Genomic DNA, 24,360 nt, shown 5'->3' on the forward strand with positions numbered 1-24,360 from the left:
ATCCCTTTGCAGTTATCGTTGATATCATTCATACGGCAAACCCTATCTATGATATTGCTTTGGTAAAAACACGCACGAGATTGGATACTAAAGCTCCATATTTGAACATATTGGTTATAGGAATAGCAATTTCGAAGGGTCATTACATTTCATTGCTTCCTTTTTCATGGCAATACGAGGCGGGTTAAATTCGACAGCGCTAAATCTCGTTGGAAAGCCCTGTACATCTTTTTTTTTTCTTTTTTTTTTAATGTAACGTGATCCTACCTTCTTTAAAATGATAGAGAATGAAAAGAAACAGCCAGGGAATATTATGATATGCGGTTAAAACGTAGGTCACTTCTTTGCTTAGCTGAAAGAGACGCATATTCCTGTTTTATTGCAATTCCGATTTGTTTTCTCCTTTCAAATGATACAACTCATTATCGATACATTGACTGCTTGAACAACGCCCTTCATATACTATTTAACATATATTTTGGATCCAACTGTTATGTAATAAGAAGGTAGGATATTATACTGCAGAGACAGTAGAAAACTTGATAGAAACCGGCTATATAATACGGCTGTTTCAGAGAAGTTACAGGCGTATAATAATAAGCGTTCCCTGTCGTTCAAATTAACGGACTCAAACGCTCTAATAAAAGAACGGTTCCACTGTATGACGGAACAGAAAAAAGGGGTTCTTAACTACAGCTAAAGAAAAGAAAAATATCCAAAACCTAAGTCAAAATTTGCATCCGAGTAGCTGCTGTTCAAGAATTTTGGGTATTTCTGGAGATGTATGAACGGAAAATAGCAACCCTACCTCGTTGCAGAGCCATGGGTGGTCCTGAATGAGACTGTCCCAGTCCGTCTGAGCCGACACGCTGGCACAGCGCAGCTCGCCGACGTGCTGGGAAAGCTCTTTGGAGAGCAGTCGCTTTCCGTAGACCTCTGTGACTGTCTTGGAAGACATTCTGGGCGCAGTAAGGCTCTGTCCACCGAGAACGCGGCAACAAAATGGTAGGTTCTCCTCTTTTCTTCGTTGGCCTTCGGTGTCTTCTTATATTTTTGAACTTTTTCCCCCAAATATTTGCTGGTCCAAGAAAGGCGGACAACACACGGGTACCAGCATACGTTGGACTAGGTGCAGGAGCTGTACGCACACATACGCACAAGAAAGCACACACACACGCACACACACATACACACACACACACGCATGTACACAACCCACAAATCTTCATACATTATTTGGATTTCGCCGTATCAGTTTGCCCACTAATGTCTAAAACACTGGCGACATGGTGTTATAATGTAATATAAACATGTAAGCAAAGATCGACTGAGAGCTATCACGTGACCAAGTTTTTGTTGTTTTTGATGGGTTTTTTGTTTTTGTTTTGTTTTTGTTTTTGTTATTTTAAAGGTTCAACTTTACGTTAGTTATGCCTATACCTCTCGTCTGCGTTTATATGCCTTACCATTGTTTGTGTGTGTGTGTGTGTGTGCGTGTGTGTGTGTGTGTGTGTGTGTGTGTGTGGTACAGTTAGCTTCGAGCTGGTGATGGCCTGGAAAGGTTATAAAAATTGCTGCCACAGATTTTAGACTCATGTCACCATTTTTATATAACAAAATTAATGATTGCTACTCTGTCGTTGGTACAATACCGTCCGTAACTATTGAACAGTCCAAAATACAATTTTCAAACGCCTTTATAAATCACCGTTTGTCTCAGATGTTTTACACCAGGAGATACAGCTGAGTTAGCGCGATGAATCTGCATTCAGAAGTGTGAAACTTTGACAGAACAGAGTGGCAGAAAACGTAGCTAGTGATGAATACCACACGCACGTCAGAGCTATGAATGTACAACGGTGGCGCGATTATGTTATGAGTTACATGTAGTGGCAACAAACGAGCGGATATGTTTGTGACAGATATATATTTTCATTGATACTTCTGTGCCGTGCACAAAGAAAAAACATAGTTACTGGGCCAAGAAGAATTAGAATTGCCGTAAGTGAACAAGCGGCATCAACTATATCATTATGTATTATTACTGAACTTATAATGTATGTGTTACTTTACATTGTCATGGATGGATGTCGTAAATTTAACACTGCATGATTCTGTAGGAAACTTCATGAATAAATGAAATGAAATTAAACCATCTTTTAAATTTTTACAATTCCTGACGATAAGAACATGAAACGTACTTAGAGGTCACCAGTGCACTTAATCCTTTGCAAGTATTCATGGATTGAGTGAATGAAGCCATATTAATGGAACACATCATCGAAGTCTGAGAAAATCGGACAACAGTAATAAATTCCTAAAGTTCCCATCGAAGACTGCTATACAGTTCTCGACGTCACACAATGACAAAGATACAAATAAAACATGTAGAATTCCACAAAATTTCCTCTTTTTTTATTAAGAATCCTATTATATATTGACAGAGTTTGCAGTATCTTCCAAATCTATGACTGATGGAGGATGAATTCAAGACGCCATCCTTTTTTATATTTGTAATCTGAGATTCAAAGCTATTGTCATAATCTAAAATTTTACCAAGTAATTGGTCATTTTCATCATCCCTATCCGTACTCACTGCTTAATCTTGCATTAACAATAATGCGATAAAACGTAGAAGAATTAGGTTGTCATGTACCGGCTGTGTACTATTCAACTTAAAGGGGAAGGCTAGTAACTGATCAGTGGGAATCAGTGGAAATGCTGGGAGGTGATTGTTCCAATCCTTATGGGATTCATTCAAGAGTTCATTGTATATCTATTGTTGTGTGAAAATGATTTGCTTCAGAATGGTCTCATATTCAAGTAATGTGCAGTTTAATGCTTCCAGGTTAGCGTCCCTGGTCAGTGACGGAGCATTAATCTGCACATTACTTGAATATGAGACCGTTCTGAAGCAAATCATTTTCACACAACACTAGATATACAATGAACTCTTGAATGAATCCCATAAGGATTGGAACAATCATCTCTCAGCATTTCCACTGATTCCCACTGATCAGTTACTAGCTTTCCCCTTTAAATTCAATTACTACACGTGTTACGAGTTTTCACAGGCAGGTTTAGTCTCTTGCCAGACTTTCGAAGTCATATCAAAGAAAAGTCTCCAGGATATTTTGAGAACGAATATGCGGCCCGCTTTTGTTCGGCCCGGATAAAAAAAAAAAAAAAATAGTGAAAGTTAATTGAGTGGCAATCGAGGAAAGATGAATTCCATGTCTATCACATCAATCCGCCTGAAGGACAGTCTCTGTCGTAGTTGGGTATTGGAAGGATTGTCTGTAACATTGCATGTCCCCTGCAAACGATCAGTGAAATATTAAAGAATGGCCGTGAATGTGACATTTGATTTACTTCAAAGGACAAGTTCACCTTCATAAACATAAGGATTGAGAGAATGCAGCAATATTAGTAGAACACATCAGTGAAAGTTTGAAGAAAATTGGATAATCGATGAAAAAGTTATGAATTTTTAAAGTTGTTGTGTTGGAACCGCTGGATGAGGAGACTAGTAAGGCTCGTGATGTCATATGAGTACAACAGTATAAAGAAAATGTAAAGAAAAATCAACATATTTTCACTTTTTTCGCATAATAAAAGAGCACTTGACTTGCCTCTTTCTGCAGGCAATGGGAATAATATTACCCATAACATATGTCAGTAACGAGTCAAGGGAATGTGTACTTTTTTTCAAAAGATGAAATTTTGTGAAATTCTCTTTATATTTTCCTTATACTGTTGTACGCATGTGACATCATACACTGCAGTAGTCTTCTCATCCAGCGGTGACTACACAAAAACTTCACAACTTTTGAACGGATTGTCCGATTTTCCTCAAACTTTCAATGATGTGTTCTACTAATGCTGCTACATTCTCTCAATCCTTATGTTAATGAAGGTGAACTTGTCCTTTAATATAGTTTCATGTCTCACAAAACATAATGCAGAGCTGGTTTCAGAACAAATTGTCCACATATTTTACTCCCTGCATGTTGAACATTAAAGTTAATGTCAACCTCAATGTCAAGTTACATGACTTTAGGTGGTTTTTTATGTAGGCCTACATACGAAGGGATATCAGTTACATTTTAGTGCGATGAGGTATACAATAAGAAGCGATGCATCCGAGAAGAAAACGGATGCAATAATGCGCTGATACGCTGCTTAACCTTTGCCAGGGACTTGGAAAGTGTGTACAACTTCGGCGGTTACAGCTCGTTATTCCGAAGGTTCGTTTTTCCGAATTTCATTTTCGAATTAACAAATCTTCGGAATAACGAACCTTCGGAATATCGCCACAAATGTTCGGATTAACGAACCCTTTTTCATTTTCGGATTAACGAACCTCTAGGTTTAGTGTTTCGGATTAACGAACCTTCGGAATAACGAACCTTTGGAATATCGAAGCTTCGGAATAACGACCAGCACTCGTACAACTCTACAGGGTTTTCTGTGTCAATGACCACTCGAAACACACGAAGAATTAAAAAAAAAAAATCATATTGTCAGACCAGTCGCAATGATGTATAAACTTTCAAACTTCAAACTTCAAACTGTTGAGATTCAAGCGTTCCTAAAAGCAGGCTGTTCGTGCGAGAGCCTAATGTCGACATAAATAGGTTTTGAGAAGTAGCCCCTAGTAGCAGTTGGATTAGATGAAAAACACCTAAATATCCATAATTATCTCGAGATCGCTCGCGACCAACTTGGAGATGATTTTGACTTTATGCTTGGAGCGTATTGCCTAATGTTCTTGGAAAGCACATTATTTTATCAACGGAAAATCAGCTTTTAATGCATCCAACTCTTTGCTGAACACACAAGATTTTTCTCGATTGTTGATAGTTGAGTACTATTGTCCCCTTTTTTATCTTTCAAGTCGAGAGGTCTAAAATGCAGCGTAGCTCGACATTAGCTAGCTGTAGATCTGCGACGCTGACGTCCACGACGCACCTCTTCCCGAGTTGGAGAATGGAATCAGCGGTCTCGCGCATATATTGTGCATGCAGAACAACATTTTGTACCTAATAGCGTCGTCTTGTTAGCGTTGGCGTCACAGATCTAAAGCTGGATATTGTTTCCTAGTTGCAACGATAATCATCATATGAACATTAACTTTATCCGAAAAGCTGGATTAACGGGATCGTAAAGTTTTGGTTGAGACGTAATTTCAGGTTTCTAAAATCTTTTGGCGAGATAATGAGAAACCTAGCTCCTATGAAGTATGAAAGTGCGTGTAATTTCAAGAGGGATTCAACGTTTATTTGATGAAAATTGGTTTTGAAACGGCTGAGATATCCAAAATAGAGCAATCGTAAAAAAAAGGTGGGACCCACCTTTTATTAGGATGACTTTGTTTTACTTTTTTTTTTATGTCTCAGCAATTCCAGAGGCGATTTTCATCTAATAGACTTTGAATTCCTCTTAGTGGTTTTTTAATGTCTTGCAAAACATTAAAAGCCCAATCCTCAACTCCACCAATACTATACCATCCCTTTAAGCTATAAAGTACATGTTTACAAGCACAGATGTGAAACGTATACATAACCACAGTCTCGAGATCGCTTGTGACCAAGGTGATTTTGACTATGGGCTTTGATCTTCGGCCTAATATTCTAGGAAAGCATATTATATCAAAGGGAAATTCTGCAAGTGATGTATCCAATGTTTGCTGCACATGAACAATGTTTGTTCTCGATAGTAGATGTGAGTATTGTCTTCTTTTTTAATCTTTCAAGCCGAGAGTCTTAAGTACAGAGTAGCTCAGCATTGTTTCTGGGTCACAAACGGCAATGTTATATTTGCATGTAAACATGAACTTTATACGAACGCTGGACTATAATAGAATATGAAATAAATGTTTACATACATACATACATATGTGTGTAAAGCAGTAGCCAAGTACCCGTTTGTAGCGGGATTAGATGTAAAAACACACAATCTGTCGATCACTCATGACAAAGGTGAGTTTGACATCATGTTTTGATCTTTGGTCTAATATTCTGAAAAGCATAAGAGCGATGCGTCACTACGAAAGCCATGGATGTCTGGAAAGCATTGTGTTTTGGGATTTTGACAGATATGAAGTTGCCAGATGCTATTCAAAGCTTTAGATTGATCTAAGATTTGTCCTACTCCGTTACAAGGAAATAAAAAAAAAGAATTACCAATTAGAATACTGTAAAGATTAGTGTCAAAGTCGGCTTTACGCGCATTTTTCTTCCTTCTATGATCTCCGACTTATACGGGTAGCGTGATCACGCCCCACATATTATATCAACGGAGAATCAGCAAGAATTATATCAAACTATTTTCTGAACATTTATGTTTATTCTATATATAGCTGATTTGAGCATTGTCCCCCTCTTTAATAATCTTTCAAGCGGCGAGTCTGAATTACGGCGTAGCTCGCCATTGTGTCTGGGTCAGAAACGATAATGATATATTATCTTTGCATGTGAGCATAAACTTCATGCAAAAGCTGGAGTAAACTATGAAATGAAAGTTTACATACGTGTGTATATGTAAAGCAGGAGTCACAAAGTAGGCCTACCTGTTCGTAGTGGGATTAGATGTAAAATACCTATTATAAACACAATCACGAGATCACTCCTGATAAAGGTGGTATTGACTATGTGTTTTAACATTTTTGCCTAATAAACTTGGAGAGCATATTATTGTATATCAACAGAAAAAAGAAATCCGCAAGAAATGTGTCCAACTGTTTGCTGAACATTTATGTTTGTTCTCTATCGTTGAATTGAACATTAGGCGTTTTCACATCAGCCCGATAAAAATGCAAGCTCGAAATATTTTCCGCGATTGCGAATTAGAGCGCTATTTCATTTCTTCTTCACATCAGCCCGAAGAGGGGGTAGCCCGAATAGTTAAAAATTTTAGAATAGCTAATTCGACAGCTGAGTATGTGCAAACAGCATCAGTAATGTGTGTGCCCTCTCAAAAATTCCTCATGATTTGTGTGCAGTTTGCCTCGGTCGATCGGGTCCAAGCGCTAGGTATGATGGGATTCATCGCGCTAATTTCTCGAGTCGTTTTCACATTATCAAATAGCGCGCTACTATCCCGCTATTTCAGAAATTTCCCGAGTTGGACTCGAGAAATTTTCTCGATCAGAGCGATACAACTAGCACGTTAATAAATATTTTGTGTTCACATTATCAAATAACGCGCTATTTCGCTATGGGGAAAATTTCCCAAGTCAGAAAATAGCGCGCTATTTCGAAACATCGGGCTGATGTGAAAACGCTTACTGTCTCAGTGTTTAATCTTTCAAGCCAAGAGTCTGAAGTACAACGTAGCTCACCATTGTTTTCGGATATCCCAAACGTGGTATTATCTTTGCATATGAACATTAACTTTATCCGAAAAGCTGGACTACAATTTAAAACATCGGGTGGAATGGCTACTGGAAAACACTACCTTTGTATTTTTTTTAATCGTTGCCGCTATCCGTATATCCGAGTCGCATTAGAGACAGGTATTTGAATAACTGCATCAAGGTACATGTAATACAATCCTATTCATTCGAGTATTAAATTTCACCAGGAAGTCATCGAACCTGTTGACATCGGGTAACACGGAATAGATACATGTAACTCCTCTTATACATGCTTGCCTCTGCATCACTTCATTGATTGTCCATGCGGGCATTATGAATTATCGATTTGGAAGTAGATTGGAAATCTTGTCAGTTGTAGGCTGGTGACGTTTTTAGTGCGAAATTATATTAAAGCATGTTTATAAGATGTGTTGATTCCCATATTTCTTTTGATAGTCATCGAATGAATCACATTCACGATCATGTTGCATTTGAAGATAGCATTTCCTTGACAAATCTTTATTTTACTGTATTATGCATGTAACTTTGTATGTATTTTGTACTGTTTTATGCAGGGCGCGTTTATAAATTTTGTTATTTCCTTGACAAATCTTTATTTTACGGTATTATGTATGTAACTTTGTATGTATTTTGTATTGTTTTTATCCAGGGCGCCTTTGTAAATGAGATTTTAACTGAAAGGGCTACCAGTGAAAATAAAACGGAATAAATGAATGAATTAATGAATGAATAGATAGATAAATAAATAAATGAATAAATGAATAAATAAATAAATAAGTAAATAAATAAACAAAATAAACAAATAAAAGTAATGGAAACAAACAACCCACATGTGAGCAACTCTGCAAAATACAGATGATTTTTTTTTTACGATAAAGGCAGCTTTGTTGAGAAGTTGCCGGTCAACATTTCCCCTACTCTGCATAAATAAGACAATAGGAAAGTTGGGATAATTACGACGAGGAACTCCGTAGGGTGTGGCGTCCATGCAGCAAGCACAGAGCTCGGCCGTGTTACGGTAAAACATCCTATCTGTGCCTTACTACAATGACCGACATGACTGCGAAAAGATGAACTTCACCTTAAAGTTTCCTTATTTTCCTTGGCTGTCATTAAACTAAACGTTTACTGCAAGTTTTCTTTTGTTTTGTTTTTCATGTATGTCCTGTATACTTCAGCCGTTTGATCTGCCTGTCTCAAAATTTCCGAAAGATTTTCATATCAATTTTGTTTGTTTTTTCACATTCGATTTTTTGCTTAATTATTATAATTTACGGATACTGCAACCGATTTTTATTCGGCAAAAAGGGTGTATCTATCGAAACTCCCCAAATTTGATCAATTGGCATGTTCGCGTGAGTGTCTGGGTAGATGTATCAACATTTAAGTACTATACACCCACCCTTCTGGCAGGTCAAACATTGTCATTGTTCTTGTATAATTGTTTACGCAGATGGGCTTATCAATTTATTCTTGAGATACGTCCTTCTGCCGAGTTTTTTTCAACACTCTACAGAAATATTGATTTATTTGTCTAAAGGATGTATCTAATTTTAGTAATACTCCCTTCTGCTCAGTTTTCAAATCTATTCTTTTTCATGCATGTATATAATTTGGCATGTGCGGATGCATTCTGAGATACGCCTTTCTGCCTATGATACTCTCCAGAATGTGGCGAAAGATTTAATTTTGTTTGTTCATTTTTTTATGTGTATGTTTGTTGAAGCTTCATATTTCATCGATATGGTTCTGCGGAAATATCCCATTTGATAAAGAAGGTAAGTTTGAAATGATGATCCATTGTATAGACAGATCAAATATCTCGGAATTGAAGTCATCAGTACTGGCATGTAAGTAACCATTGCTGGTATAGACAAGTATACATATCAAAATGACCCGATGACTTTTGGAAAAGTGTGGTGAAGACAGGATCTTGGATCTGGAGCAGACATCGTAATAGACGCAGTGGTGTCACCATTGTGACTGCTTTATGTGTTACGACCGAATGAACACAAGCACACACACACAACCCAACCCAAGAACATGCAGTTATACAATCACTCAATGCCTTCATTGCACATGCCTGAATTAAAATGTGATGGTAACCATCGAAATACCTTTGCCCCTGTTTTATACCGTCTACATGCATGGTCTAGACACAACATGTACTTATGCCCCAGTGCGCCCAGATACCAGTAAATATACTCTTATGTTATAATGTGTTTGTTATCTAAACACAGGGTTTTTTATGCAGTGAGGATGTAATCACACATCTACAAGAATTTAGGGTTTAGTATTTGCTATACTCTCAGATCTGTTGGTGTCACAGGACTTGCATTAGAGTGGTTTCAATCTTACCTTACCAGCCGTTCACAATACGTTAAGATCAATGACAGTAACTCTAATCCGGCTACACTTAATTGCGGTGTCCCACAAGGGTCTGTACAGGTGGACCACTTCTGTTCTCTCTGTATCTTTCAAGGATTAGGCACATTTTTGAAAGACATAACATTCAGTATCCCTGTTATGCAGATGATAGACAAATATTAGTAAGTGTCTTTTTCACCAACCAGGATTGAACTCTCTGAAGCTTTAAAACAATTAGAATTATGTATTGATGATGTTAAAACATGGATGGAAAGAAATGGTCTGAAATTTAACGACAGTAAGTCAGAATTTATTCTGATAGGATCCAAACAGATGTTTTTCAAAGTAAATTCTGATACATGTTATGTTAGATTGGCAATAGTAATACTAATCCTTCGAACAAAGTTCGTTATCTAGGTGTTGTTTTTTATGCAAATCTGACATTGAAAGACCATATTTCATATATAGATGTATCCCAATCTGTAAGATTTCATTTGTGTAACCTGGGCTCAATTCGGAGATATTTAACTCGATCAGCAGCAGAAAAACTGATGGCATGCTCTTATTTCGTCTCGTCTAGATTTCTGTAATTCTCTGTTTTGCAGCCTTCCACAAAAAGAACTCAGTAAACTGCAACGTCTTTATAACGCATGGGCTGTATGACTTGTGAGCTGTATGACTCTTTGACTGTGTGACTCGTGGGTGTCGGTCTCGTGACGTGCACCCGTAAAAGATTTCACCTTAATAAAGGTGCGATCACACATCGCCGGTTTAGATGGCGGTTCATGGCGGTTCTCAAACCGCCGTGAACCGTGTCCCAATGATGGCGGAAAGCACTTTGACTACGTTCTCAACACGTTCTGAACACGGAGCAAACGCGGATTGACGCGGTAGTAACACGGATCTCCCCGGAAGGTGGAGGAATCCATACCAAGCCCGTGTATTTGGATGCAATCAGAGCCCTTTCACTGAGTCCTCAATGGGTTTCAACAAGGAGCGTTTTGCTTTGTTAGGTAAACGCAATTTTAAAGAAATTTTGAATCGTTGTAGCCCCTATGTTTTACAGATTGATATTAGTGATGCAACAAGCAATTTATCTTCAAGTTTCAACGTGCTTTCTCTCTTTCTCTTTTGATTTTTGAAATATCTGTATTAACTGCCATTAAAAAGATATACATATCAAAGCAGAATCCAACAAAGTTTCCGAAGTTTCCTGTTCATTTGCAGGTTTATTCATCAAGTGACGTACAAGTACTTGCTTGTTTCAACATCTCTCTTTTTCATTTAGTGTTCACATAGTTATTTCGCGTATTGAATTTAAGATCTTGTTGCTTGTTTATCCATGTTTTCACAAAATTGCTCCTTCTTACCTTTCAGTGCTCCTTGTGAAATATGAGCCTACGAGAGTTCCTAAATCGTAAGGGGAATCTGTATATGTGATACCCTCGATCCATTACAACAAACTATTATGGCAAACGTAGTTTACGCCGCTCCAGGACTGTGGAACAGCAGTCCAAGAGATAAAACATGCAAGTTCCATCAATAAGTCCAAAATGTTTTTAAAAACTTATCTGTTAAAATAATAACATAGTGTTTGTAGATGATGATTAAAGGAGCATGTTGCTGTTTCTGAAATTACCTTTTCCTGTTTATCTTTTATTCCCCCTCTAAAGCGCATAGAGACCTTGCCAAATGTATATGCGCTTTATTAGAGCGGCAATGATGATAATATAATAATAACAATAATAATAATACCTTTAACAACAGTCAATAAAAAGACATTTATGTACATTATACATTATCAAACAAGCATATACAGTATGTGTGCATAGTTTCCTCTTTACTTACAGGTTCACGTAACATAATAATGGTGGTTTTTTTTTTCAATTTTCAACATTGCATTTCCCTCTACTCTCTTAAGTTTCAACATAATATTTTTATCTGTATCAGCATTACATATTTACATAAGTCTTCTGTGTATAACTTATCAGGTTCACGTGGCTGGCCATCTTAAAAGCTGTTACGCTTAAGTAAAATTATGAAGTTACCTTTCAACTTATGAAAATGATGGTTATAATGTAAATAAGGTAATTGAACATACCTAACAACTTTTTGAACATTAAACTTTATTTGTTACTGTATATGTGCTAAAGAAGTAAGGAAACTGTAACATTCAATATAATACCCGATCTTGAATTATGGGTTCATCTTTGCTTTTTTCTCCATTTTTATTGCTCCGCCGCAAAGTGTCGCCGGAGCCATTATTCTCTTTTAAGTTCATTGTTTCTTTTCGCTCGAAAATTATGGCGGTATTAACACGGTATTATCACGGATCTTGAGGTGCAAACACGGAGGATGCCGTTCTTTACACGATGAACGGCGATGTGAACACGGTCCATTTCAAACCGCCAAGACCGCCACGAAAAATTAAACATGTTTAATTTTTCTCGCGGTTCCCCGCGGTTCCCCGCGGTTCTCGCGGTTCATGGCGGATGAGTGACGGATGACCACGGCTTGTGTACGGTGTAAACACGGTCTTTGGCGGAGCACGGCGATTTGCTGAACCGCCATGAACCGCCGTCTAAACCGGCGATGTGTGATTGCACCTTTATCCATTCATCGCAGAGAGCAGAGTGCTGTATTGTACCAACCCGATAAATTGATCCATCCTCATACCCACACAAGAAAACGAACGAACGACGTCAACCCCCATGTCATCTGCTTGTAGTTCGCTCCAGGTGAATAGCAATAGTCAGCAAACGGTATCAACCAAGCACATTGTGCCATAAGAAAAAGAAGACCAACATTTCAAACAATACCAGCATTTCCTGATTTCCCTTCGACCTGCTTCCTTTGCTCAGGATTTTATGTATTTTCATGTTTTCATTTACCATTTATGTCATTATAATTATAGCTGCTTGGTGATTCATTTTACTGTTAGTTAGTTGTTGTTTTTTTATTTTAGGGTTATGTGATTGTGAATGTTAGGTACAGTATTGGGAGTTATATTCAGTTTTGATGCATTCTACTTTCACTTTACTTCGATTATTTCATGCCCAATGATGACGTATAAGAATCGCGTTTTTAACGTTATGTGCAGTTCTCCATTTGGTTAGAACACGAATTATTGTCAAGTTTCGTTTTCTCCAAAAAGAAAAAAATATATATCTCGACCTGCTTTTGGTAAAGAGTAAGCCTAAGAATTTGGATTTTTTCTTTCTTTTTTTCTTCCTTTTTGCGTAACCTCCTAAATGGTCGAGTTCTATCTGTCTCCCCCTTATTTACGAGAATGAAAATTAGAAAAAAAAAATGGTATACAAAATAAATGGAGAAGTGCTCAGCACCCAGATGACACAGAGATGCTAGTCTGTACGTCCTATTAGCAGGCGCAGCATTCATAACCTTCGCTAATTTCCAAATGGTTCATCTGACAAAGGCATATAGGTGTGTAGGTTGTGAGAAAAAACAAGGCATGGAATACAATATCAATACTTTAGTTCAGGCCACACAATTATACAATCTTGATTATTCGACTATTGTAAAGTGATTCGCTTAGTTTTGGTAGTCGCAGCGCAATATGTGTCGTAATGTTTCACCTGCCTGCATTTTCCTATACACTTCAGGTATTGATAACCCTTATGCAACCTGCGGTTACTAAGCACTAATACAGAATCTATTCATGTGTTAAGCTCATGGTGGCATAAAATCGAAATCATTCTTGGAACTTCTCTCACATTCTATTAATTTCCTTTGTCTATATACTGACATAACGCAAGTATAGTCGCTACAGTATATGACTGTTGAAGTTCAAGCTAAGCTCAGTTGGAGCACGTATGCCCAGGGAGATGGAAATATGACTGTTGAAGGTGAAAATAAAATACGAGAGGTTTGATTAATCTATAAAGTGGATCTTTCTCACATGCTACATTATGCTACACAAGTTACATGTGCTTTATATGCATTTCATGCTTCGTTAGATGCCATCATTATGTTTTTGCCCTCTCCCTCCCCTCCACCCCTTCTCTCCCTCCCTCTCTCTTTCTTTCTTTCTCTCTCTCTCTCTTTCTTTCTCTCTCTCTCTTTGTTTCTTCCTCTCCTCCTCTTCCTCCTCCTTCTATAAATCTATCTACTCATACATCTCTCTACTATCTCTGCTATTCTCGTCTTCGAAAGGACCCAGCCAAAAATGTGGAGGGGGAAAAAAGGGGGTAAAAGTGACACCTTATATACCAGTAAAGATGCCAGGGACTGCTGTCTGATATGCTGGTATATCCTTGACGGGACAGGAAGTCTGCTCCCAATAATGTTCACTACATTATGACCAGCAGAAAATCACCCTTGCACATCATCAAGTTTACACGAAACAGGCACACTCTGCACGCAGACACAGTGACACATTGGTAACCCCGGTCACTATAGACATAATGCAGACTCGGAAAATTTGCAGGGTCTTACAAAAAAAAAAAAAAAAAAAAAAAAAAAAAAACCAACAACAACAACCATACATTAACTAATGTCAGTTTAAACAACAATTTTAAGTTTAAACAACATTCCATCGTTAATATATATATATATATATATATATATATATATATATATATATATATAAACGAAATAAACCGTTGGTGATACAGCATGAACTTTGTTCCAGTTTTGTTACTTATTATATATATATATATATATATATATATATATATATATATATATATATATATATATATATAACTTGAATTATACAGAAAATAATTTGATTAAGTATGTGCTATTGATTCTTGTCTCGGGAAAGAGGTAGCTTATTTAAATTCTGCATATAGGCAACATACATTTGACGTTGTAATAGCAACACGGTCATTTTCATCCATGGTATAGCCTCTTCAGAATTGCAACTGCTCTGCCAGAGGGTCGTGGCAGAGCTTTTGTTGCTCTATAGTCTATACGATTCATTCATTCAGCTCCCTGGCAATCATCTTGAAGTTGGCAGATACTGTATATGTGAATTCATATCTTTTTTTTCTTTTTTTAAGTAAAAGCCTGTGAAAGTACTTAAAAAGGTATTCATGAATAAGATAACGTTGTGTCCAAAAGAAACAAGACAAAATTAATGCTTACTTCGGAAAGTGACTTAAAATTGTCCTTGGTTGAATTAATACAATGTGAAAATCGATTTGAGAAAATTTGCCCAGCCACGCTATTTAGTTGCAAACATATACGCACTTTCTAATCATAATTCATTCATGAAAGGTTGCCACTAACAACTTTTTTCCATCATATTGGGCGAAAGGACCCACAAGGTTGTAGTTTTTGCAGTAGATGTATATATTTGTTAAATTCATTGATTTGGCTTATTGACATCATGGTAATAGTGTTTGTATAACTGTAGGGTAATAGTGGATGTTATTTCAATTCTGTGTAGTGTAGTTTTTTGTTGATACAAGTTCGCATGTTAATTTCAGATATACCGAGTGTGTTTTCTTCTGGACCCCTCGGTAGAACAGCTCCACCATGAGGGCGGAGCTGAGTAGGGCTATCCAGCCGCAGTTTCATGTATTTTTGTGATAATTTCTTTGTATTATTCAACAAGAAGTGATGTACATATTTTTATTTTGCGGAAATAAAATCAATCAATCAATCAATAAGACTTGCTTCATTGTTTATTCTTGTCTTCTTGAAAACGTATGGTTTGTTTGTTTGTTTTGTTTTTGTGTTTTTTTTTGGGGGGGGAGGACTAAGTTTATAAATGGCTCAATGTTTAAAAGGTTCAAATTCTCCTTCTCACACCACTTTTAGATATTAATTCTGGTGCCAACGCAAGGGTCTCATATACCAGGGCTCGACACTAACGGTGGCCCGGTGGCCCGGGGCCACCAAAAACGCAAGTCGGGCCACCAAAATTTCAGAAATGAAGAATTTGGTGGCCTAATCTGGCCACCAAAAAAAGTCGGATGTTTGCCTTTGGGCCACCAAAAATAAAAGTTAGTGTGGAGCCCTGCATATACACAGATATTTTAACTGGCAGTGTCTTATTCATAAACGCATACAATGTTTTCTTCTTTTTTTTTCATTTCAAGGCAGTATCTAGTTTTATTTTTTTTTTGGGTAAAGGTAAAACTCTTCATGCTTCATAAATATAAAGAATAGTGCACGACCGTGTCGCTTCTGGGATCTCTCGTGATGTCTATAAGTCTTTTCAAGAAGAACAAGAAAATCATTATCAACAACAACGAAAAAAACCTGTTTAGAGATAACAAACAGAACTATAAAAAGGGTTACAAGAATGTAGCCAATCAGAAGCGCGGAAATAAGTTACGAAATGATTTAGGAGTTTATTTACGATCTATCATTTTTTGAGGGGAGGGGGTCCATGACATTTGCTCCTGCGACAATTGCTTCCCATAAAATATCTGCGAGCTGAGACAAACACAAATTCTTTCCTCAAACATAACCCTAACCCTAATTCTAATCCTCACATCAAACTAAACCTAAAACGCTATCACAGCCCTACGCCTAATCCTAAGTCCTTGGAGAAAATAACACATGAGCAATTGTCACAGGAGTTTACAGATGTCGTGTTGCATCTTTTTTTGCTAAAAGCGTGGTAGGGCAAAAAGTGTGCAGAAAAACAACAACAAACATAACTGCACTGCGGAGATATAGGCATGTACACTTCTCCTTTATACACCATCTGACTTGGTCTTTTCACGCCCCTTTAAAAGCTTTAGATATTCAGTGCGCTGCCGTTCCTGCTATCACGCCTAGAGAAGAATATGTTGAAAATTATTGTTGAAAAATACAATACTTTGACCCTTCATCCCTAAATTAACACTGCAATGCTTTCTAAATGTCTAAGACTTGGATCCCCATTAGCCTCCATCGACACAAGGCGAACAGCGAACGACCGTTTAGTCACTGAAAACTCACTCTTTTCTGTCCTTCTTACCCTATACTATTTCTATCCCTGTGCTGTGAAGCAGGGTATTCCATGTGTTGTTTTCACTTGCCAACAGCTCCCTCTCCTTCCGACACAAATGACCTTACGTAAGTGCTAACAGCTCCTGAACTTGATGTCACATTGGCCTACTGGAAATCTACAGAGACAACACGCCTGTTCGTTGCGCCTGCGCACAAACCATATTTTCATTATACAATAGTGACTTCAGCTCTTTAAATGCGTGTCAGGGTTCCAACCACATATCATTTAATTATGTAATCCCTTCATCTTTGTTTTTTTTTTATTCATAAACTTATGTTTACATTACAAGATGATTTGTTAACCATAATTTCCAAGAACACGACAAAGAAGTCCTTCACACACTATTACAGTGAAAATTGTTTTTTACGCATTGAAAGCCCGGGAATAGCTTCCGTGCAGCAAAATATCAGCGACTTATACTAATCGGCACACACTATGCTGTTCCAGATTAGTCTTATTCATCTCATATTAACTTTCTCTCTTTATTTGTAATTTATTCCTCTCAGCCTCTCTTATTTTTTTAACCACATATCGCTATTCCTGTATTAATTTCTTCATTTTCAACAATGTCAAGTGTCTTTACATGAATATCTGGCAAGTCACGGCCATCTTTTTTCATGACGCTAAAGGAAATCATTAGAAAATAAAACGCAGTAATTGCCTCGCTCCTTGAGTAAATTCAAGTACATGATATTTGCATGCCATCGATTCTGTGAAGTAACAGAACGACATACGACATAGCCCAGGATCGACGTATAACATTCCTACAGATACGTAATCTTACATACTTGTGTACTAACTTACATAAGCCTATTACGGTGTTGCGTGGCTGAAGATCCGTTTCATAAAGTTAATGTACAAAATACTGCCTCACATGGTGTTGCATGTGCATTACTGAAAAACAGTGATTGTCACGCCCACTTAGTGACTTCAACTACATCAACTTTGCATTTCACCTATCCTGCGATATCACGGTTAAAGTAACAAGTGAAATAACACTAGACCTACGATACTTGACATTCTTACCGGTTCTTTCACCTAGCTTCGTGAAGATTAAATTATCTCAACAAGTACAAGCATACATGTTACATTCAAATGGGTTTTCATGTACAACTTTCCAAACAACATAATTGTCAGGCCTGCAGGTATATGTATTATCAGAGTATGTTCTTTATTTTGATTGAAAATACTCTGATCATCACTTTATCTGCATGTGGCCAAAATAATATCTAATCATATAAATATTTCTTCGGGTTACTAGAGTACGATCACAAAAACAAATAAACAACAGACAAACAAGCAAAGATTCTGTCAGTAACATCATCGAAACCAGCGAGAATTCGGCTTGCCATATTCGGTATCTCTGAGAGTGCAAAATGATCACATTTTGAAAATTGCAAGGGTTGGCAAAATGGTCCTAAAATCATGACGCATTAACCAAAATCAAAGAACTTGGAGTCATTCAATTGGAAAAAGAATGACTTGTTTCAGCAATGTTGCTGAAATTTAAGATCTTGTGTCCTCCGTTCTTTCTGGGCCACCCTGTATAAACCCTTCTATACCACGAACATTACGGATAGCACATTCTTCCTGTATATAGGCATTTTGTCTTCAACACAAATTATAGCGATGTTATTTTTGGTCATGACATTATGTATACCAATGACTAAAACAGCAATTCATTAATTATGATATATGAAGGATATAATGTACAATATCTTGATGCATGCAGTGTCGTATTCGTACCATATCCGACTATAAGAGCACTACACGGGAGCAGAAGAGACGAGCCTCATGTGTGAGAAATGTCCACAAGCAAGCTCAATTAAAACTTCGTCCAAGTTCAAGCGCGACCAAAGGTCATATCCCGCTAGAGTAAGCGACCCATGCTATTGATATAGATAGCTATGTGATTTCCAGTCTCGTATATGGTTATAAAGGGAAACAATATCATGGCTCTACAGTGCTCGTGGAATCTATAGCCGTTATTGTACAGTCGTGATTTTCCAAGTCAACGTGCGGCTCTTTTGCCTGTATAGCATCTCGGTAGAATGACGCTTAATTACCTCCAAGTCTTCAGGAAATCTAAAAGTGATGTTGTAGTAAGACTGGAAACAACAATTATTTCATTGGCTTGGATGTTACTGTATACAATGTAACTCCCGGTGAGCTTCGAGTGAACAAGTTCGAATATCCCGTGCTGTCATATAGCTGCTCTCGCGTGATATGAAAGCTGTGTGGTTACAACAAATACATAGTGCGAGCAATACCATTTGCACAATATCAAGATGCAAATAGTATCCAGAGCAGTGTTCATTTGGACTTCCTTCCTCTTATTGCTGCTGGGACCTGACATTCTCGGGGTGGAAGGAGCGAACATCTTGTTCTACTGCGGCCTGGGTGTAGGCAGCGTGTTCACTACCTGCGCCCGGCTAGGCGAGGAGCTCGTGAACCGGGGGCACAACGTCACTGCACTAATCAGCAACGCGTACCTTTCACGATCCAAGGATCCAAAGTACCGCAATCTCTTCAACTTCGCAGTGTTCAATCACTCGAGGCCAGTTGATCAGGTTTACGCCACCTTCGAGTGGATCGGGAAAGCATCAATGACTGGCCACTTCCTTCGGGAATTCCTCCTCAACCGACCCCCTGAAGTGAACCTGGAGAGGAACGAGTTCAGCGACTGCGACGCTCTACTCGGGGACCAGGCCCTGGTCGGGCGACTGGCCGATGTCCAATACGATGCCGTGATCGCAGAGAGGTTGTTCGGATGTGCGGTGCTCCTTGGCGATCTCATCGGAGCCAGAAGACTGATTTTGGTTTCCGCTACGATGTGGGGTGCCGACTACGGAAGCATCATCGCGGGATCGCCGAACCTTCTCGCCGTGACACCGGCAATTGGTTCCGGTCTTCCGAGTCGGATGAGTTTTAAAGGTACTAACAAATAGTATATATATATATATATATATATATATATATATATATATATATGTGTGTGTGTGTGTGTGTGTGTGTGTGTGTGTGTGTGTGTGTGTGTGTGTTGTATGAAGAAAACAACGGTTAAATCAAACAAATATTCCACTACTCTCTTCGTCGTTCTTTGATTTATAGTGGAGCATGTGCACGACTCTGATTCATTGTATCAGTATTAGCATTATTATTCAATTTGATACTACTTTACTTGCATCTAACAAAAGATAATGTACACCATAAAATGTAGTATCCATTAAAAAAAAATCATATCAGTTTAACAGTCCGTGAGATGTAGCTACGAGTCATAAAGTAAAGCACAAAATGATACTTTGTATTAAACATTTATAATATGTACGATTGTGAATGTAGCAATGAGAGAAACAATGCATAATTTGTAAGGATGTCAATTATCGTTATTGTTATCGATATCATCTTAATCACTGTTATCACCATCACCCCCATCACTCCTGGATATAAGGATCTGTCACACTCGCTAAATCATTCAGGTGGACACACAACCGTTTCAAGAATACTTACATGCCTCCACTTTCCACCAGTGGCAATTGTGTCCAGAGAGACAATATAATGAATTATGTCATCCCTCTAATTAAACTCCTCCTGCACCAACATATACGACCAGAGGAAACTCCTGGTTTGACTTGACGTATAATTATTGTAGTTTTCTGTATAACCTTATCCTATTCCCTTATGTGACAGTGATCTAATAATGATCACTAAAAGATAATGATACGAGTGTATAGCGTGTAAAGTTGTGATGCTTTCTTATATTTGACCGCCGATCGATTGAATGATCGATTGATGGATATGCATATCACGAACAGACGATGATAATTATATCAAGCATCGTTAGAAATACGGGAGTCAATTCGATCTATTCCGCTTCATGTGATTGTACTATATACAGAACGTGTGCAGAATGTCTTTTATAACCAGTTCACCACCTCGTCAGCTCTGATGATGCCGATCTACGAAAAGTACAAAAGGGAGCGTAACTTCTTCCCAGGAATGACACTGCGGGAACGATACGACAGGGCCGACCTTTACCTCGTCAACATGGACTTTAGCCTCGAGTTTCCTGCGGCAATCACGCCCAAAGTCATACCAGTTGGCGGTCTGTCCACGTCACCTGCAAAGCCATTAAGTCCAGTAAGTGCTATCTTCTTTCACCTGACTCGACAGCTTCATAACGTTGCACAATTATAAATGTAAATGCAAGTACATTTACCAAACCCGCCTTTTTGGAGAACCTTCTTCTATAGCAGGGAGTTTTTAAGGACTGTTTATCAAGAAATGAACTCTGAATTTAAGATGAAAACTCCACCTCAGGCCACTACTGAAATAAGAAGATGGACAAGACAGTGTGTATGCGTACTTCGATATGCATGTGCGTATCATAATCATTTTACACATGACATAGATTCTGCATTAGACAAAGGAGAAGAAAAACCTGTAGAGAAATAACAACAGAAAGAGAAAAATACAAAAATCAACATTTACGATTTACGTGTGATGTGAAAGTTAGGTTGTATGATACCCTTAAAGTTCGATCTATAGCATCATCAACACAATGCAGCTCGCTGGTAATACGGATAGCGATGGTGATTTCGGTTGCTATATTCGTCCGGTTATTATGTGCGCTGACACACTTCAAAAAGTATTTTCCTAAAAGTTAGTCGCCTTGCATGCTGCGCAAGCATGACTTGAGTTTTGGTCAAATATCGGTCCTACTCTGCACACATCAATTTCACGGCGTCCCGTCCGTAGCTTTCTATACCTCTCTTGATATACCTTAACCTTGTAGTAATGCATGTGTGTACAGTGCACTCCCTTTATAACGAGCACTATTATAACGAAATTCCGGTTACAACATTCAGGCTGCACCATTATCCGCTCTATGTTTTTATTGTTGTTTGTTTGTTTGTTTATTTTTCTGGTTATAATGAAATTTCGATATGACGAAAAAAAAACAAAAAACTGCCGGTCGCGAGAATTTCGTTATAACGGGAGTCCACTGCATATGCCTGATATACAGTATGAAGACTAGTGTAATAATTCTTCGTTCGTCCGTACGACAGGAACTCGAAGCGTTCGTCGAGGGTTCGGGCGAACACGGAGTGATCGTCTTCAGCTTCGGCACGTTCGTCACGCACTTCCGGGAGGAACTTGTCTCGATGTTCGTCGACGCCTTCGCCAGGCTTCCCCAGAGGGTGGCGTGGCACTGGCGAGGAGAGCCTCCCCGGGAGATCGCGGACAATGGCAACATACTGACTATGGAGTGGATCCCACAGAATGATTTGTTGGGTGCGTAGAGGGGGAAATAGTTTTGCTCCCACAACCCTCCCATCAGAGGGTACTTATGTCTGTAGGAGAACAACGAAACTTTTCTCCTTCTCTCTCTCCATCTCATACTCTCCCAAGAACCATAAGTCCCGAATTTCACAGATGATATACAAGTTCGTGCTTCAGGTCTGTTCATGCATGTCATGGTTTCCTTGTGTTTGTTGTCACAGTTAAGTTATTGAAAATGTACAATTCAGATTGTAATGGAATGCCTGAAACTCGTGAGGAACATCCCAACACAATGTTTTATTAATTTATACATCTATTAGTATCTGTGCTAGTCAGTAAGAACAATTTTCAAGAGAGCCATACTTTCTGGTCCTGAAGTGACTTTGGAATGAAATTGTACTTTGAAGTATGCTGACCTGGGTTCATATAGCTATTTCTCGTTTGCTGAAAAGGGAATTCATCCCACGAAGATCACAACCCAAGACCGGCTGACGTGTCGTCACGACTGGTCATGAGACTAAACGATTTTTGTTCAGTTGCTCACTTTAAGATTCTGAGAGGGTTCATTTTGTCTCTTATCCTTGCTTATTGTTGTCGATAAATATGTGCAGGTCATAACAAGACGCGGGTCTTTCTCTACCATGGCGGGAACGCGGGTTGCTACGAGGCCCTGTACCACGGAGTGCCGGTCGTGGTCACGCCAATTTTCGTCGACCAGCCCGATGTCGCACAGCGCATCGTCTCCCGAGAAATGGGTGTCGCCCTCGACTTCAACGCGCTCAGTGCAGAGAAGATATTTAACGCGCTGCATGCTGTCATATACGACAAAAAGTATGCCTGTGTGAAGACAGTCGTGATCAGCTTTCAACTGTTACCAATTATTATTCGGGGAAGTTTAAATGTTAACCAAATATATATATATATATATATATATATATATATATATATATATATATATATATATATATATATATTTCTCTCTCTCTCCCTCTCTGGGACCTTGTACTTATGGAAGACAGATAAAGAAGTAGAAAGTAGAATTCTGACCTACACTGCACAGCAACAGTCAAGTAAGATTGAAATGCGCTGGTAGTGAGTATGATTATTATCACACGTTGTAAATGCAAAAGAAGGTAGCTTCTGCTTCGTCATTGCCTTCGTATGCAAAACAATGATGACTGACACTTGTAAAAATGCAGCGTGTACACTTTAAAAAATAAGTTTTATACATTGTATAGCATATTGGGCATATTCCTCAAAGGCGCGTCTGAACTAAATACCACTCTTGACAACCTGTTAATTTCTGCTTTCTTTTGTTTTGTTGTTTTTTGTCAGGTTCAAAGAGTCAGCAAAACGTCAATCGGCCATATTTCACCATCGCCCAATGTCGCCACTGCAGAGAGCGGCGTTCTGGACAGAACATGTGATTAAACATGGCGGAGAGTACATGAGGACGCCCGCAAACAACCTACCCTGGTATCAATACTACTTACTAGATGTCATGATAGCTATATTTACTGTGACGCTGACGTTGCTGATTATTATTTTTTATGTGATTAAATCACTTTTAAGAGCTATGTACAGTGTATGCATTTGTGATTGGACATGTTGGAAGGAGCGCAGTAAAGAGCGGTTTAAGTAAGAACGTGCTCATTAAATTTTAATCTTGATGACTTTCATTCGAATAAAAGATATGATGCGTAAGTAGGCCTACTTATCAAAATGGTTAAAACTATTTTATGGAGCAATTGCGTTTGAAAAAGCTTAATAGTCTACAAAGGATAGTCTTTCATTCAGTCAATAATGGTAATTAGTTGGTTAAATATCTGTACTCAGTTTTCTCTGATGAAGTTAAAATATGACTACAAAATGTGCGTTGGAAAATGTGTTGCAAATTTTGATATGACAATGGTCCCTGACACCGGTGTAGCATCTCCCGTGCACTTTCAAAAGGCTGGTTCCATTGCTCCTATCACACATGCATGGCACACTCAGACAGACATTATTACGTTCAGCATAAAGAACATTGTGAGTAATTAATATACATCTTGTCTATGGATATTCCACGTCAGGTATGGGTCCGAACTCGCAGTCTCCTGTTTGAGTATTCCCACATTGTTCGATATAACCCGCGCAACATTACTATATTTTCTGATGGTGAATGCAGCATAGGCTATCGGTTCTTTGTGATGAAAGCTGAATCAATCTGCACACGGCCAGAAATGTGAAGAATAAGAACTGTGTGTGCGAAATTCTGAATAAATCAATGTATCAATTATTATATCTAATGTATATATCGTTTTATTCTGCTGTTACTATTGATGCTACTATTACATATTAATTATGGCATTCAGAGCAATAA

The 24,360-nt window shown here is 38.3% G+C and overlaps 2 protein-coding genes across 2 annotated transcripts in view; one reads left to right on the plus strand and one right to left on the minus strand.

The window, feature by feature from the left end:
- Nucleotides 1–958, minus strand: part of LOC140241003 (ATP-citrate synthase-like) — a 32,918-nt gene extending 31,960 nt beyond the window's left edge. The window contains exon 1 of the mRNA XM_072320779.1: nucleotides 809–958. Within this exon, the coding sequence (XP_072176880.1) occupies nucleotides 809–958 (150 nt within the window). The remainder of the gene's footprint in view (nucleotides 1–808) is intronic.
- An 18,045-nt stretch (nucleotides 959–19,003) lies between these two features.
- Nucleotides 19,004–24,226, plus strand: LOC140240523 (UDP-glucuronosyltransferase 2B1-like). The gene is made up of 6 exons (XM_072320289.1): nucleotides 19,004–19,649; nucleotides 20,614–20,855; nucleotides 21,785–22,010; nucleotides 22,610–22,829; nucleotides 23,334–23,550; nucleotides 24,071–24,226. The coding sequence occupies exons 1-6, from the start codon at nucleotides 19,004–19,006 to the stop codon at nucleotides 24,224–24,226; spliced, it is 1,707 nt and encodes a 568-aa protein (XP_072176390.1).
- Nucleotides 24,227–24,360: the final 134 nt, after the last annotated feature.

The sequence above is a fragment of the Diadema setosum genome, chromosome 17 (assembly GCF_964275005.1).
Source record: "Diadema setosum chromosome 17, eeDiaSeto1, whole genome shotgun sequence".
Taxonomy (NCBI): Eukaryota; Metazoa; Echinodermata; class Echinoidea; order Diadematoida; family Diadematidae; genus Diadema; species Diadema setosum.

Excerpts from the sequence above, each read along its gene's own strand:
- LOC140240523 (XM_072320289.1), top strand. The coding sequence starts at position 19,004 with ATGCAAATAGTATCCAGAGCAGTGTTCATTTGGACTTCCTTCCTCTTA. Across the intron at positions 19,650-20,613 it reads GAGTCGGATGAGTTTTAAAG|AACGTGTGCAGAATGTCTTT; the intron begins GTACTAACAAAT and ends TACTATATACAG. Across the intron at positions 20,856-21,784 it reads CTGCAAAGCCATTAAGTCCA|GAACTCGAAGCGTTCGTCGA; the intron begins GTAAGTGCTATC and ends TCCGTACGACAG.